Source organism: Cervus elaphus, chromosome 29 (assembly GCF_910594005.1).
Source record: "Cervus elaphus chromosome 29, mCerEla1.1, whole genome shotgun sequence".
Taxonomy (NCBI): Eukaryota; Metazoa; Chordata; class Mammalia; order Artiodactyla; family Cervidae; genus Cervus; species Cervus elaphus.
Window position 1 is genome coordinate 46,344,145 of NC_057843.1, and position 18,921 is coordinate 46,363,065.

Here is an 18,921-nt window from a genome sequence, read left to right on the forward strand (position 1 = left end):
ATTGATTGAGATGATACTATATAAATATTATTGGTCTCATTTACAGTAACCAGTGGTGTTTCAGCTACAGTAATCAACTTTTTTTCTAAGGAAAAGCATATCACCCCCTTACAAGTAGTACTCCCAGTAGCAAAGGTAAGGTTGGGAACATATTCTTCTCTCTGGAAATGTCAACTTGTTTCAGCTGCCTGTGGTTCTTAACCTTTGACATGGTTAAGAATCATCTGAAGAGTTGTATAAAATGCAGATTTTATCGATAAGTAGATCTTGGGGTTGAGTCTAGGAATCATCATTCTAAACAAGTAGCTGACAGGAGGGAGAAGAAATGGCAACCCATTCCAGTGTTCTTGCCTGGAGGATCCTGTGGACGAAGGAGCCTGGTGGGCTGCTGTCCATAGGGTCGCACAGAGTCGGAAACAATTGGAGTGACTTAGCATGCATGCGTGCATTGGAGAGGGAAATGGCAACCCACTCCAGTATTCTTACCTGGAGAATCCCAGGGACAGAGGAGCCAGGTGGGTCGCCCAGAGTCGGGTATGACTGAAGCGACGCAGCAGCAGCAGCTCACAGGAGATTCTAACGTCCATGGTCTTCAAACCACGTGGTCGTCTGTTAATTACCTTCCCCTGTATTTGACACTCAGATTGATGTGCTTGTCTGTGTGACTAGCTTTCCAGTGATCACACTCTCCTCGTTTGTACATTGGGTCTGTCTGAGCAAGGTGGGGGGCTGCTATCACAGGAGGCTATTGTCTGAGTTCTTTTTTGCTCTATGGCATTCCCCATCACTTTGCCACAGGTTCTCGCAGTGTGGCCTATGCAACAGAAACTCCTGAGTTACAAATCACAATCTCAGGGAGTGGTGGGGCCTGGAAATCTGATTTTTAATATGCTTTTGGGTTGGGTCTGGTGTACCTTAGAGTTTGAGAATGGACTTAAAAGCCATTTTTCCCTAAAGGCTTGGCTTTGCCCTAACTCTATTCTGGTTATCATTTCTCTAACTACTTACTGAACCTAGATCATCTTTTGGTATTTATTATCTCCCATGCCTGTACGCATCTTTCTGTCCCCACTGCTACAGCCAAATTTAGTGTTTTAGTATATTATTTTTCTACTACAGCAGCTTCCTTACGGGTTCCCCATACTTCCCTCTAGTCCTGTCTTTAACTGCTGCTTAGGATCTTATTCAGTCAGATTCCTTTCCTGTTTACTACTCAAAATTCTTCAGTTGGCGAACATGTTCTCTTATAATTTAGCTCAGTCCTTCCATTCTCCTCACACCCTGTTGTTTGGCTCTTCCTGACTGCTCGCAGCTTCCCCGAAGGGCCTCATACTTTCTCACACTTCATGTGTCCTTCCCTTGCGGTGGCACTTGGCCTTTGTAAGGTAGAGGATGATCCCACAGCACCCTTTGTCTATCTCTGTTATAATTTCCACACTGCCAAAGCCATCTCTCTGTTTGACTGCTTACTAGCTCAAAGATAAAGACTTTACTTCTCTCTTGTACCCCTATATCTAATATATGCTTGGCCATTATAGGCCTTGTATACGTCTTTTGAATTGAATGAGATGGAAAATACTACATGGGATTTGGGAGGGTTGTTTGGAAAACAAACCTAGATTTGAATGAAGAATTGAACTTCGACATGTGGGTGTGGAAAAGGACCGGCAGAGCAAAGCCACGGGAGGAGGCAGACTGTGGTATCTGCCGGATTTGTTTACTTGGGAGTGCCCAAATGCACAGGCAAGAAAGACAGGTGATAGGACCAGAAAGGAAAGTAGAGATCATATTGTGGTGAGGTCTCAATTTCAGTCTTAGGAATGCCTTAAGGAATGTAAATTTCTGACCAGAGGAGGCAAATGGACAGATGTCTGTTAGACATAACTGTTGACAGCTTGGTCTCCATTTATCTTTTTTAGTTTCTAATCCATCTTCCATTTGGGAGGCTGCGTTAGCAGTACAGATAGAAATGAGGACCTGACATATAATAGAAGTAGGGGGGATATAAAGTAGATGACAAAGTTGGGGACATTGTGGAAAAATTGATTTTGTCCATATTGGCATTTTGGTAGGAGAGGAAGAAGGCAAAGGTGACCTGAGATTTTATACCTGAGACTATAAGATGAGTTTAAGATGACGTTTGGGACAAAGGAGAAACAGATTTTACTGCTAAGATAGTGATTGTGATTCAGTCCATGGATTTGGGGTGTTTCAATGGTTTCCATGAGGAGGAAAATGGATGTCCTTCATGCAGTCTGATATATCAGGACCTCCAGAGAAGCATTAGGATTGTGCATTGTTTTGGAAGTAATCTTCATTGAGCTCATTACTGAAGCTGCAGTTAAAGGTGATATTGACCGTGAGTGAAGAGTAAGGAAGGGATTCCCTAATGGCTTAGACAGTAAAGAATCTGCAATGCAGGAGACCCAGGTTCAATCCTGAATCAGGAAGATCCCCTGGAGAAGGGAATGGCTACTCACCCTACTACTCTTGCTTGGAGAATTCCATGGACAGAGGAGCCTGGCAGGCTACAGTCCATGAGGTCGCAAGGAATTGGACGTGACTGAGTGAGTAACATACACACATGCACACACACTCACACAGAGTGTGGAAAGAAAGGAGCACTGCACAGACATCTAAGTTGAAGAAGAGACAGAGACAGGGAAGGCAGGTCAGTAAGTGGGTTGATGACTAAATATTGAGGAGTAGATCATTTTAAGGGGTAATCAGAGGAAGAAGTATTAGCAAAGGATCTTGAGAAGGAGCAAATGAAGTTTGAAGTACAATCCTACTTTGTAAGGTGAGTCTTTTTTTCAGGAAAGACAAAAATTATTCCAGGATAAAACCATTTACAGCAAAATTTTGAGAGAGAAAACTTACCTCCTGTAAAACTACTCTGACAATAAAGCTATTTCCACTTTAAAGTAAAGTTATTTTTGGGTTATTTATTTAATAAAGTCCTGTAGTTAATAGTGAAGGTGGCTTAAAGATAATTAAATGTACATTATCTTAAAATACTAAGTTCCCAATGTTTTAATTGTTGTAGAGCAAAATTTCTCTTGTCCTCGGGATTCTGTGTTCTGCTTATAATTTGTTCTTAGTGTTGCATTGTGAATCCTTCTATAAAAATTTTTTTAAACATTCATAACATATCCTCCTGAATTGTGCCTTTTAGTACAATATGGAGAGAATTAAAAATCTTTATACCAGAGTGCTCTTCGTTCCAACTGACCACACCTTTTAACAGATGTGATTGGTTTATCAGTGCAGTGATTTGGTTGTTCAAATCCTTCAGAAATATTTTCTTGTTAAAATTCACAGCACCAACTTATTTTAATTTTTACGTAAAAGTAAATGAGTGAAATATGCTTTGGAAAACAGAAATGGTTTTCTTAATAGGTTTTGCTACTGCCAGAAGATACTGCAGTAGCATGTTTCTGCCTGTAGTCAGGTGTGGCTCCATTTAAGTGTTTGCATTAAGCTTGTCAGTGAGAATCTGAGTCGTTTGCATGGCTACTGAAATAAATCAGTAGGTAGTTGGTACATAGACCCTCTCTGTATAATTGCAACAGACAATAGCTCTACCCACTTTTTGAGAGAATAGTCCTCTGTTTAGGATGATCAGGGCCCATTTTATATTCAGTCTTCGGATGAAAATGCAATTGTTTGTTTTTGCAGATGTCGTTTGTTATAGGTTTCAGCAGTAAAAAAAAAAAACAAAACAAAAAAGTGAGTGAGGGAATCCAATATTGTTTCTTGACTAGAAAAGCTAATATTTTAAATATGGTGAACAAGAGGACAATTTGAATATTTTTAGCATATATTTTCAATTCTCTGGTTGGTATTGGTGTTTTAGATGAATATAGTGTGAAGGAGACAAAGATGGACTAGACTTCAGGGGAAAAAAATAATTATTTTAGCATATAGTAGAAATATACCTCACTTTATCCTCTAGGTATCTCTTAATTGGAATTTTATATTGTGAAAAATCAAATATTGGTAACTGAAATGTTTATGTATTTGATGTCCATATGTATTTATATCAAATATTTTAGAATTTTAAAGTTATAGTTTGCTTATAAATGCTGAGAGCTAATCGCTTTAGTTACATTGAACCAGTGTAGTTTCTTAAAAAGAAGTAAGCCTGTAGTAACTTTAGTTTTCTATTTTTCCTTAAATGACAAATGAATTTTATTACTAGAACTCACTTCAAAAGTATTTCTGGTCTATTTATATGACTAGCTCATTTTGTGAAATAATAAAATACATAAAAATAGTAAGACTCAGTAACTTGTCCAAATAAGGTATTTCTGAGAGTAATAGGCATTTAAATTATTGTTTCTTATCACACTGAAATAGTTTGTATGTTTGAAAGTTTTAAGTGACTAGAAGTCAGTATTAATATTTTGGATCATATAGTAGTGTTCTCTCTCTAGTAATTGTGGTATAGTTGATTACAGCAGGGATGATTTTTTTTTTCTTTCTTGCCTGAGCCGCACAGTTGTGGGGTCTTAGTCCCTGACTAGGGATTGAACCCAGACCCATGGCAGTGAAAGTGCTGGGTCCTAACCACTGAGCCACCAGGGAATTCCTGGCAAGAAGGATTTTTAATTCCCTTTTTGAAAAGAAAAGTGGCACTGTCTTCTGTTCTTTTTAAAATTTTAACTGCCAGGATAAGAAAACAAAGCAAATTTTTATAGACAGTACTAGGAAATATTTGCTTTGATGTCCAAATAATTATGTACCATACTTAATTTAAGAAGGGGACAGTTTATGAGTTTTCACCTCTGGTAAAATTCCTGTTATTTTTACTCTTTTATTGAAATGTGATCAGCAGTTGTTATGTGTAAATATAATGTGATGAGAATTTGCCTGTTCATTAGAAGTTTTCTGATATTTGTAACATAATACATTGAAAACCGTATGTATTCAGTCAGAAGTTGGAAATAAGCAAACTATCAGAAAATAGGTTAAGTGAAAGTATTACTCTGAAAGAATATAATATACAGTCAATAAAAACATGTTTTAAAAGTATATATACTAATATAAAAAAAAATTGATGAGATGTTATAAAACACCATGTACATAAAAATACAAATTTCTACAAATATATATGCTTGAAATGCTGAAAAGTGTAGAATCTCTGAGGGATAAGATTTATCCTTTTTTAAATTTTTATAAAAATTTCTATAATTGAATATTTATATATAGATGCTCATACAGTTTTAAATCTTAAAACTGATCAGTAAAGTTATTTTTCATCCACGAAAGTAATAAATTCTTGGCATAAGAAATTTATATAATAGAGCATACCATTGTTCATACACAGTGGGAAAAAAGTATTAAAGGGAAAAGACTAGTTGCAAAACCAAGTGGTAAGGAGATGAACAAAATGTACAGACTGCTGGACAGAATACAAAAGAGATTTCTGTGTGAAGTTTGAACTCTGTCTTTTCCCCTGCCCCATTCATATTTATTGAGTGATAAATTCTATTTCCTAAAGTGTTATGTAGTATAATAAACCAAAGGCCAGTTGTAAGTGTAAGTAATTTAATTTCATCTAGTTAGGATAAAATTTTTCTCAGTGTGTGACCAAAAAAACCACTTTTAAACATATAATTGTACTTACAGTTATTTAAAAATAAGGACTTGAGCTTATTCTACAGGGTTTGTTTTTTTATTTCTGGCTGCGTTGGGTCTTCGGTCGAGGGTGCGGGCTTTCTCTGGATGTGGCGAGCAGGGGCCGGCTCACTGGCTGTGGTCCGCGGGCTTATTGCAGCGGCTTCTCTTGTGGAGCGTAGGCTGCGGGGTCTCCGGCTTCAGTAGCTGCAGCTCGTGGGCTCTGGTAGTTGTGGTCCATAGGTTCTGTTGCTCCTTGGCATGTGGGATCCTCTCAGACCAGGGTTTGACCCTGTGCCCCCTGCATTAGCAGGCATATTGTTAACCACTGGACCATTAGGGAAGCCTCTACAAGATTTTTAATAGTCCAGTGTTCTTCTAACATATAGAAAATCTTTACTTATATTTTCAGTCCCTTTAACCCTTGTACCTGAATCCTCTAGTGACTGAACTAAACACTGAAGCCAGACAAAGGTATTATTAAAATAAAGAACTGTGGGCCAGTATTCCTCATTGAACATAAACACAAAAATCTTCAGGGAAAGTTAGCATATTGTATTCACCAATAAATAAAAAGGATAATACACCTCAGACAAGTGAGGTTTATCCCGGGAATGCAATGTTGATGGATTGGAATATTTATTATTGTTAAGATGTCACTTCTCCCCCAAATTTATTTATAGTTTCAATATAATCCTAATTGCAATCATCACAGGCTTTTTGTTGTTGTTGTTGTTGAAATTAACAAATTGATGTTAAAATGTATACAGTAAAGCAAACGAAGTAGAATAGCTAGATAGTTTTGAAAAAGAATAAATTTAGGGGAGGCACAGCGCTGATTTCAAGACCTTAAAGCTCCAGTAATCAAGACAGGGTGGTACTGAAGAAAAAGTAAACATAGATTAATATGATAGAATATTGAGTCCAAAACAGACACACATATTTAACTTTTGACAAAGATAAAAATACAATTAAAAAACAATTCAGTGATGCTAGAAATTGGACACTCATAGATAACTTATAAAGAATCTCCTACCACTATTTTGTACCATGCACAAAAATGAACTCAAAATAGATCATAGGCTAAATGTAAAGCCGAAAGTTACTGAACTTCCAGAAGAAAACATAGATGAAAATCATGTTTCTTCAAAGACTTCTTAGATTTGACATTAAAAACATTGTCCATAAGAGAAAAAAAACAAAAAAAATTGTCCTTCATTGAAAGTGAAAAGGTTTTCTCTTAGAAAAACATTGTTAAGATAATGAAAATAAAAACACATAAAGCAATGAGTTAAATTATACCAAGATAAAACAACCTGACAAATACAGAATGTGGAGTATTCCCGAAGATGAGGTGCCTGACGTTATTTTCAAAAACGTCAGTGTATAACCGATTCACTTTGCTATATACCTGAAACTTACACAACATTGTAAGTCAACTATATTCCAATAAAAAATTTTTTAAAAAAATAACTGAAAAAAATCAGGGTAGAGGATAAAAGAGGGAGATCCTGCTAGACCAAAAGAGAGCGAACAAGCTGAACTTGAGTACTGACTGGGTATGGGGCGGAGCGGGATCATTGAGGAAATTTCAATGTAGACTGGCTACACTCAATGGTATTAGTTATTCTTCATTTTTCTGAGGTGTGGTTTCTTGTATTGTGGTTAAGTAGGAGAAAGTCTTATTTCTAGGATATATATGATTGAGAGGTGAAGAATCTTGATATTTGTAATCACCGACTCAATGGACATGGGTTTGGGTGGACTCCGGGAGTTGGTGATGGACAGGGAGGCCTGGCGTGCTGCGGTTCATGGGGCTGCAAGTAGTCGGACACGACTGAGTGACTGAACGGAACTGAACACGTGAAAAGTGAGTAGGTAAGATGGAAAGTGCTAACAGTTGTCTCTAGATAATGTATGTGATTATGCGTTAGTATTGTTTTAATTTTTTCTGCATGTTTGAATTTTTTTGTAATAGAGGTAAGTGTTTTTAGAACTCGTTTGGGAGGAAGTATTCTTTGAAGATGGCCTTATGATTTGCAGTGCATTTCTATAGATCTTATGAATATCAGATATCTGTATTTATGTTGCATACCTGAAAAATACTTGTAAAGAACCCACCTGCAATGCAGGAGACCTGGGTTCAATCCCTGGGTTGGGAAGATCTCCTGGAGAAGGGAACGGCTACCCACCGCAGTATTCTGTCCTAGAGAATTCCATGGACTGTTTAGTCCATGGGGTCCCAAAGAGTTGGGCATACCTGAGCGACTTCACTGTCACCTGAAAATAACTTTTTACTAGACTGCACTATGTAACACTGTCTCCTTGAGAACTAGGATAGAAAACAACTCTGCCAAATACTTTGTAGTGTAAGGGTGTTTTTGGAGAGCATTGTTTACTGTATTGTATGGCATTGTTTCTGGGAAAATGGAACTTCAGGTTTTAATAATAAGAAAAGATGTGCTGCTTCTGAGAAACTGGATTTTTGGCACGTTACAGACCTTGAATCAGGTAAGTGAGCAGAACGTTTTTTTTGGCAACTAGAAAACTCACATCTCACTTGTGGCCCATCTCTAGCAGATGTACTTCCCAGCTGTACTGGCTGCTTTGTGATTTTCCCTCCCAACTCTAGTTTTACCCTTAATCTGATTCCTTCATCTATTTTTTGGTTATATTTATTTTGTAAGATACTCTATGTCCAACAATATTCTAGCCATATTAAAAGGATTTAAGAAAATACAGCGTATGATTTGGAAGTCACAGCCCCAAATACTGATTTTCACACTTACTAGTCATATAATATCTTGTTCCTAATTTCAGAGATCCTTTATCTTCTAACCAAAGTTAGAATAAAAGGAGTATTACTAGAAAATTTAAAAATATATACTTTTAAATATAGTTAAATATGGAGTAACATGGTGGTAGCTATATTGGCAGTAAATACCTTATTTTGGTGTAAGGCAGGGGAGAGAACGAGGTCATTCTATTCCATGGAAATGGAAATTCAGCTGCAGTTAAAGTTGGCATTTTTCTTGAGAATTTCATTTTTTAATTTCTTTTTTTTTCAACTAATGAAGGGAAGTAAATGTGCCATTGTTTTATATATAGCATTTCTGAAAGGATTACAATGTACAAAAAATCCTAATGAAAATTATATTAGTTGCTCTTGAATGATATTCAAATTCTTCTCCTTCATACACAATAATATCTTCTATTAAATGATAGCATATTGATACAGATGTTATATTTACAATTTGTTCTTGCTACCTTCTTGGGAGTTGAAGTCTTCACATCACGTAGTTCTTTTTGGTGATTAATGTTTTATATTACCACTGTGGTAATATAAATTACCACATCATTGGACAGCAGAATGTTTAAAACAACACTATAAAATATGTTGTATGAATTAATAATGGCTAAGACGGTTTTTAGGACTTTATATATGACGTAGGAGTGTCCTCTGATACGTTAAGTTTATGATAAGTTTATTCTAACTTTAAGAGAAGTATTCATTGATAAAGAAGGTTTTCTTTTTTTAGCTAGGATTCTTAAGTCCAGTGGAATCTTACACTGATGATTTTTTTCCTTTAAAGATCTGAGAAGTAGCTTGTTAAACTAAATTATCTTTAAAGGCTTTTGTACTTAGAATACTTAAGTTTTGATTTTATATTTGAACATGCTTAAATCTTAACCTTAGTAACCTATTATTTTCTACCATAAGGGACATGCTGAAATTAATTGCCAAAGTGGGCAGGGTTAGTTGTACACACAGTTCTGAGTAATGTAAGACTGCCACCCCCTTTGCTCCAGGCACAGTGATTCCTTAAAACCAGGATTAAGCTTTCCTCACTTAGGTCTCTGGAATTCACTTTTTCTAGTTTGCCAAAATACAGCAAAAACAAGGCACACAGTTTTCTTTCTGTAATATTTTTAAATGAAAGTATTATTCATTCTCATTTATTCATTCATTTCCTTTCTCAATGATTTCTTAACACATGAAAACCAAGTGTAACTTTGTAGTAGTGCCTGCTGGTCATGTGAAGGCCGTACACCATCTCCATTTACACCGCTTCACACGTCACTCACAGGACAAGTTCCCACAAAGACCTGTTTTGTTACACTGTCGATCTGTCGATCCACCCTAAAGAAACCAGTTTCTAAACTATGCACAGCTTTGTAAATCAAGATGAACTGGTCAGAAATTGGATACGAAGCAAGCGAGAAACCAAATAATGCTCGCCAGTTAACAAGTAAAATGTGTTGTATATAATAAAATTGCAGTAATGAAATGGTCTGCATTCTAAGAATATGCTAGCTAGAAAGTTTACGTCACATTCACACTATAATCATAGATCGTCATTTGTTTTTTCTTATTGTTGGAGTTAGGAAAATATCAGCAGTGCTTTTGGTAAGATATTCTAGGCGACAGAGGGCAGTGAGAGTGAAAGATGAAATGTGAACCTTAGTTCTGGGTATTTCTTAGCAAACCCTGTGTGATAACTAGGTGCCAAGGTTGATAAGAAGAGGAATTTGGTATTAGGCAGATTTTCTTCTTTCTGGCAACAATGAGCTACAGAAAAGAGGGAATATAATGGTATGCAGGATTTATTTTCCCAGGGACTCTCCATCTAGGTCAGGAAGAAAAGAATACCCATACACAATTCATAAGTAATAGAATATGTTTTTTACCACAGAATTAAATTCAAACATAATGTATTCACAGCTCAATTTATGGTTTTTTGAAAATAATTTTTGAATATTTTTGGTTTTTTGAAATATTTTCTCTTTGAATAAATGTTTTGTCATTATTTTACCTTTTTGTTTAGAGCATTAAAGAATATCAAGTGCTGTTCAGAAGTTTTGTTTTCTTTCCGATGATTTCTAAACATTGTGCTTTTAACTCAGTATTCAAATAACCTTCCAAAGAACCTGCATCTTTTGAGATGCTTTGTTTTTCTCCTTTTGAAAAATTTAAAAAAGAAAAGAAGCAAAGAGAATGAGAACTTAAACTATCCTTTATTCATTATTCCAACAATAGGCAAAGACCAGGCTTCCACAACCAAAACAAGTTAGAGAATTCTCAGAGTACTTAGTGAAAATATGTAGTCTAGGTCTTGAGTCAAACGAACATATTACAAAATACAAAGCTGTTGTGAGAACACATGACACATTTAAAAGTTTTCCTTCCTTCTTATTTCCCAACACATTTTGAGAAGAATATTATAAGGGAAAAAATTTCTTTCCTCATAAAGCCCATTTTCTACCAGTCATATGCACATACTTATCTTCTGGTTTGAAGAAACCAGGTTATCAAGGTAACTTTTCTAAGACCTCTTTACATGAGAATACAAAAAGATTAAATTGAATAATTAAATATCTCCTTGCTTCCAGCTGCTTCTCCCTGGCTCTCCTTTCTCAAGTTTCTTAGTCTCTGCCCTCCCCTGCAGACTACAGTTCAGGAGTATCTAACTTCTCAGTTTAATTTCTCATTTTTCAGTAGTAAGAGTTGAGTTGTCAAAACAGTAGGCTTAAAATATGATTGGATTTTCTTCTACTTTTTTTGAGATGTAACTTCATTCAGTAAAGTGCATATATCTTAACTGTATAGTTTGAATTGTAAAATGAATATGCATTAGAATCAGTGGGGTTGATGTGCTTAAAATACTCCTGCCAGGAAATTAAAAAATTCCCTAGATGATTCTGAGCTACATCCAGTTAAGAATCCTTGCCTTCATAAAGAGCCAAATTGTTGATGTACATAAAAACACATAGTACACCATAAAATGTTATGCAGGTTAAATTTAGGTTGCTGTTTGAAAAAAAACTTAAATTTCTCATATGCCTTTTGGAGTTTGTAATGCTGACTCACTAGTGAAATTCTCAATTTGTTTTTCTGTTTCTTTTTAAGAAAATTAATGCAAAACTTCATGATGGAGTATGTCAACGTTGTAAAGAAGTTCTTGAATGGCGTGTAAAATACAGCAAGTACAAACCATTATCAAAGCCCAAAAAATGGTAAGTTAAGTTCCTTAATTACCTCACCAGTAATATCAGTATCATATTACTTCATTTCTTGATTTTCAAAATTGTGTCCAGATAAATATTAGGGGGAATAGGGAAAAAATTTCCATTCTTCCATGTGGACTAGAATTTCATCTTACGTGCTGCATCCTGGCTTGTGAGGCAAATAGATTGAAAGGGTAGATTCATCATTCCTTTCCCCCTTCTTCCCTAAATAAATAATACACCGTTTTTTATAGCATCCTGTTCAAAAATGAGACTAGGGTTTTTGTTTTGCAAAATTCTATCTCCCAATGACAAGATAATGATATTTGCTATTTAATTTACTAAATTAAATAATAATTTTTACCACAGGGGATCTTTACGAGCATCTAACCTTTTAATTGGACCCATGAAGATTACTGATATTGCTTAAATTGAGTATCATGAGTAAATCACTAGATTGGTAACTTATAATTTCATTCCTTTGAAATTTTCAGTCTACACAAAAGGTTTCTCATTTTTCTGTCCTTTACCTTCCTCTGTGATGTTGGGATTCTGTTTTATCAGCTTTATGCATATCCTGATGCTGCCTCCTCACATCCTTCAGCTCAGCTGGGTAAGGGCCATATTGGAGGGTAATTGCTGCCTGAAAGAGAAAACTGATCATTTTAAATATAAGAATTAGCATATAAATAGATAATTTATAATTTGAAAATGTATATATATTTTATATTTAATTTGATAATTAATTTGATAATTTATATAGGTTAATTTATATAACCTATAATTTATAGGAGCTATTTGAATGCATTTGTTCATTGTTGCTTTATTTTCCTTTTAGCTATTCAGTACTGACATCTTCCTTAAATGTATTCCCTCTTCCTTTTTGGGAGGAGATTTTAATTAAAGTTTGGAAGGTTAGTCTAAATAATAAATATATTATAACCTTTGCTGTTCATTTCTTTTGAAAATTTATGTCAGCTTTTTTGTGGATTTTTAGCTCAAGCTATGGGGTAATTTGTTTATTTGAGAATAACAGCTTTGAATGTTTTAATTTGGGCAATTTAGTTTGCTCAAGATGCTTCTTTTTAATACTGAATGGTTAAAAACCTCAAGTAAGGATAGACTAACTTCAGCTTTTTAGAATTTTTATTTTTGTATTGCTCTTTCAGAGCAAATTTTTAGTATTTATTTTAGGTATAGTTGACCCCTTTTAAAATAGCTCTACATTTTTCTCTCTCCTGTCTTCCAGCCTTTTCTTTGTATTCTCTAGCATTTCTTCCCCAAAGAAAACACATCTAAAGAAAATTTAAAATTTATGCTCATTGCAAAAAAAAAAAAAAAATTATGCTCATTGGTCCAAATTAGCAGTAGGGAAATTTGGCTGCTGTTTGTACTATTCAATGCTAGATTTCCATGAATAAATTAACTCTGTCCCCTACCATCGAAATTAGATGCTGATTCACTATTAACCATGTAGTTTTAGTTAATAGACCTAACACAAAATTTGTAGTTTTTTGAATATTTTCAACAGGTCTTTTTTTTTTCTTTTATAATGGTATTTTGAGATTTCATCACCTGTCGGCAATTTTCTCTTGTAGTACTATTTCCTAAAAGAATTTGAAGTATAGGTAATAAGTATTTATATAGCCATAGAGTTGTAATAGATTCACCTTATAACAAAGGAAATCATTGAAAAATATTTGTTCCTTACCCATACCCAGTATTTTAACCTCTTTAATATGTGCTGCATCCTTTATATTTATCTTCATTGAATGTGCCAGCATGTAAAAGATCATATCAATCATTATACATTTTCCAGATGGTATAACTTGCTGTAGAATTTCTGAACTAAGTGATTTTACACAGTTCTTGAATTTTCACTCTTTTTGTGTATTGCTTATGGTCTTAATATTTTTATGGCTCCAGAAGAATTTGCATACTATAAGTCCTAGAAGAACAAATATTTTATCCAAATATAAAGACTCAGTTAAAAATAAAAGTAAAAGGAAACAGTATTAGTAGCAAATCTTATGTTTAATTCTGGAGAACTTATAACACTAACAACCTGAGAATGGTTGAATGTAGACACGTGGACCCAAAGGTCAGCCCCTCTGTCCTGTCTTGGACTCACTGAAGTTAGGGAAGCTCATGGTGATGCTGCTAGAACTGGTAGTATGTGACTCAGAGGCCTTGGAGACGAGAGCTAAAGAGGAGCTGCTGTTCTGTATCACCCTGAGGCAGCTGAAGTCAGCCACAGAAGAGCTAACAGTGAGTGCAGAGTGAAGGAAATACAATGTTGTACAAACACCAAAGTACAGGTAACAAGACTTTAAGCCTGAAGGAAGACCTCTAGTAATAAAGAAGCCCAAACTAATTCAACACAGTGATAGCTCCTGAGAGACTAAGAAACTGCCAGTTAAGACAAGGTCTGAACATGTTATCTAGGAAGTCAACTTGCCTGGCCTAGAGTATCATGAATTTCAGATTATAGTGGAATTCTAGATTACATTAGGCATTTTAGAAAGCCTAGCTTTCAAACTCCAAACCAAGATTGAGAGTCTGAAGAGTATAAATCACCTATGTATACTTTGTTGTCTCAGCGTATCAAAACTTGACCAATATTATAAACATTTAAATCCGTTGATAAAAGATGATTAAAGTAGCATAATTTATTTAAAATTTTAAATGTTTTATTCAAGCTAATCACTTATAAACTAAATTTGTCCTTTGTTAAGATTTGTATAGGGAGTTTACTTTGACACTAGATGTGTCTTTGTGTAAAGATTCCTTTTCCAGCACCCTGAATATTACATTCAGTTAAAATATTGAGCATTGTTTCGCTTGTCTGTCTCATTCCACAGATTATGTAACCCAATGAGGTACATAAAGAAACGTTCAGCAGAACATAAAATGTAGGAGGAGAAAGTGCTGTTTATAAGTAACAATTCTTTTAGAATGAAGTAATATTCTGAGTATTGGGGAAATTAAAGCATCTTCTCCCATTTGTTTGGCATGTGAATCATCAAAAACTACGCACATCTAGCAAATATCCATTGTCTATGGGATCTGATATCAAACGTTAGATTCAAGAGAAAAAAAAAAGAGCTTGATATCTAAACTCCTCAAACTTTGTTTCATTCATGGGAAGCAAATTGTATGGTGTTGGTAAGTGGCAGAAAATATTTTCATGTTTCTCTTTCACCTTCAGTAAGGTGATGTGCTGCAGGATTTGTATAAGCATGTTTTTTATGACAGTTTCTCCCAATTACTGGAAACAACCCTGGACCATCTGAATAGATGTCTGAACTTGAGTTAAAAGAGGAAAGAGTTGAAAACTGTGTATTTGCTAGAGAGACGGGGAGGATGGCCATGAGGGGAAGGGGAAAAAATGCATGTCACCTATTAGTAATGTGTGAACAATGGGATGCTGATACAATACTACCATTTGATAAGATAATTTTAAATGTCATTGAGTATACAAAGCTTTAGGTCTTTATAGAAATAAAGTGAAAGGCTTATAAAGATAATGTTTAGTTTTTTATAGCTTTTCATCTCTGTAAAAGCAATAAGATGAACTGCCATCCTTGTTTTACACTCTGCCCCTTAATCAGAGGTCAGTGTAGTTATACCAGGATTTCCTCATCATTTTGGCTCATATCTTTTGATTTTAAAGCGAGAAATTGCTACTTCCAGGTGGAGGACTGTTGTGGTGCTATGACAGACTTCTCCCTTGACACCTGAATAGTATAATCATTATTAAGATTACTATTAGATGTAAGAATTGTGGTTCAGGACAGGACTAAATCTTTTTGTATTAAACCTCATTTTTCAAGAGGAATTCCCTGGTGGTCCAGTGGTTAGAATTCTGCACTTTAACTGCCCAGGGCATGGATTCAGTCCCTGGTTAAGGAATTAAGATCCTGCGAGCTGCAAGGCAAGGCCAGGAAAAAACAAACCAAAAAAACCCCTCATTTTTCAAGTGCCATGTTTTTTACTTTTGGAAAATAAAAACCCAAAGATAAATTAAAACCATTTGTTACCATTCCTGGTCAGTCCCAAGCCATTCATGAACACTGTAAATAATTTTAGGTGTAGAGCTAAAAGTTACTGGAAAAGCAAGAAATCTTAAAAATGTAAAGTGATTTGTATAACTCTCAAAGAAGAAGGAATCTTGATATTCTTCACTTAAAACTCATTTATAGACATTTATATTATTTTCCAGGTACTAGAAATACAGATGTTTAAAAACTGCCCCCTTCCTCAAGTAATGTAAGGAAATGAACTCTTACATATACTCCTTTCTTTTTTTTATTCTGGGCTCAGAGGGATTAAATGTCTACCCAAGATAAGAAAGTAAAGCAGATGGAGTTAAGATTCAAATGCAAATTGTCCTATTTCAAAAGCCCCGTGTTTTTACTCTCCCACAGCAAATTCTCAGTATTTTATTATTCACTTAAAAAGTCCTTTTTTTAAAAAAAAAAAAAAGTCCTTTCTCCCTCTTCACCTGAGCCCAATATTAAATTTAATAGAAGTCATCTATGTTGTTTATGGAAGTTTACAACTTGTGAGTCCAACATATATAGCCCTGCTTTTGTTTTTCTTTTTTTGAAATAACATATATCTTTGGAAAATAGATTTTACTTTCAGGTCCTGAAATGCCTAAGCTGTTACCTAGAAACTTCTTATGCCTTGTGTTCCAGGTAACCAAGCAACCTTTTTCTCCTGTTAATTTCAAAATGTGGCACGCTAATACCCACACTGGTGTTAAAATCTCTAGCCTGCTTTCTTTTCTCTTTCTACCCATTAAAAAACAAATCACCAGTTTATGTAGTATTAGCTCATGTTTAACATTGCCATGGTATTAAAAGAGAAAGGAGAAGCTAGTATAAAATAGCAACAGGCCACAAACAGATTAGAGTCTGGCAGGGGAGGGTTTTGCCTCCCCGGGAACTTTTGGTGAGGTCTGGAGACATCTTTGGTTGTCACAACCAGACCATCTGTGAGGGATGCTACTGGTATGTAATAGGTAGAGGCCAGGTATAGGCTTAGCATCCTACAGTGTATAGTACAGCCCCACAACAAAGATACATCCAGCCTGACATGTCAATAGTGTCTTGGTTGTTGCATACAAAATAGATGGATACTCACAGGGTCGAGCCACTGAAACTTCATGTGTATTTTAGTTCAGCGGTTTTGAAACTTTTCAGCTGTAAAATTTTTTAATAAAACAAAAGCTTACCCCAGAGTCTATAGAATATGATAGGCCAAAGTGGAGCTGTCCTGAATGAAGAGAGGGGAGTCAAGACCTTATATGCCATAAGAAGAATGTTGATTGAAGGTAGATTTCACCCTAAAAATATTTCAAGTAAAGAGGAGAACTGGTATAACATGTCTTAGAACCACATTGCTGTGGGGATGTCTGGACAAGTAGTTTCAGGACATGTGAGTACTTTATGCCTAAAAACACTGCTACAGTCACTCTTCCGCATCCTCACATCCAGCTATTGAACTCCTTACTTGATAATTTTGAAGTGTGTTGCCTCTTAATTTTTATCTCCACAGACTGCTCTGGTACAACCCTTATCTCTTCATACTTCATTGCATTAAATAAATGCATTGTCCTCTGTCTCACCTCTATCCCCTTGGTCCAAATGAATAAAACAGTGTTTTCCAAAGGTTTACTTCACATCAATATTTCAAGGCCCTTGTGGGGGAAGAGTTGGGTCTCCAGTAGCAGGGAGCTAAGTGGAGCTTTGTCCCCTTAGAAGTTTTGCTTTTATATGTTTACTGTTTTATGTTATACTGGAGCATAGCCAGTTAAGAGTGCTGTGGTAGTTTCAGATGGACAGCAAAAGGACTCAGCCATACATAGAAATGTATCTCTTCTCTCCCAAATTCCTCTCTGTTCCAGACTGCCACTTAACGCTAAGTAGAGTTCCCTGTGCTATACAGTATTAACTTTTTATTGTTAAAGGGAAGAAGTATCGTACTCTTAAAATTCTGTCTTAATAAAGAGTACCACTGCCCTCATTTTCCAAAAAAAGCAAGTTAATGCAAAAAGAAAGCCCCAGGTATATCCACCAGCTAATGGTTAAATCATGACAGTACCTAGCACTCATTCTTTGGTGCTGAATTATTGTATTTGTCCATCAGCTGGCATTTATTACTTGCATTTTTTCATTGAGCAAACACCATAACATGAATCTCCTTTAACCAGTTATAAGCATGTTTTAGATAGATAGATTCCATTTGTAAGTATCCCAAGTTGTACATGCTTTCAGTGCTTAGGAACTGAGCACATTATTTGGTTCACCATGAGGCACCTGAAAAATAATGTTTGCAATATGCAGTGGTCAGTCCAAATTGAGCCCTTATTCCTCCATATAATCTAAATTTATAGTATCTGAAGATCCATTATTTAGGTGGCTTATGCTACAATCCACATGTTTTAAAACATTTTGCCTTGCCTCTCTTGATGTACTGTAAAACTGAGCACATTTATCAGTTCTTTCTACTCCAGAAGCATAGCTTATGTTATTAAAACAAACCTTTGACAAATCTCTGAGCCATCACTGGCATAAAGCTATAATGCATGCAAGGGAGAAATAGATTCGGGGCTTCCTCGGTGGCTCCGTGGTAAAGAATCTGCCTGCCAATGCAGGAGACACAGGTTCGTTGGGGAGAATCCCCACATGCTGTGGAGCAGCTAAGCCCTTGCGCCACAGCCACTGAACCTGTGCTTTAGAGCCTGGGAACTGCAGCTGCTGAGTCCAGGTGCCTCGACAACGGAAGCCCAAGTGCTCTAGAGCCCAGGAGCCGCAATCTGATTGTATAATCAGATTTTCCTTATTTAACCTCCAAAAACCAAGGAACCTGCCATGGATTTTGAAAGAAAATTTAGTAAAATGTATATGTTACTTTGGGGCTTCCCTGGTGGCTCAGTGGTAGAGAATCCACCTGCCCAGGCAGGAGACACAGGAGATGAGGGTTGGATCCCTTTGTTTGGAAAATCCCCTGGAGAAGGAAATGACAAGACCACTTCAGTATTCTTGCCTGGGAAATCCCATGGACAGAGGAGTCTGGCAGTCTGTGAGGTTGCAAAGAGTTGGATACGGTTGAGCAACTGAGCACACACACACATTTGTGTGTGTTAGAAACAAAATTCTCTCGAGGAAGAGTCCATGGTAATGATGGAGGATATTACCCCAAGCATAGTTCTTTTCTGACAAACAAGTGGGATTGCTAGGGATAACAGACAAGAAATTTGGTTCAGTTTGCAGTTATTTTGAATAGCAA

The 18,921-nt window shown here is 35.9% G+C and overlaps 1 protein-coding gene across 1 annotated transcript in view; it reads left to right on the forward strand.

The window, feature by feature from the left end:
• Positions 1 to 18,921, forward strand: part of C29H9orf85 (chromosome 29 C9orf85 homolog) — a 62,138-nt gene that overhangs the window by 21,771 nt on the left and 21,446 nt on the right. Inside the window, exon 2 of the mRNA XM_043891181.1 lies at positions 11,528 to 11,634. Coding sequence (XP_043747116.1) covers positions 11,528 to 11,634 — 107 coding nt within the window. The remainder of the gene's footprint in view (positions 1 to 11,527; positions 11,635 to 18,921) is intronic.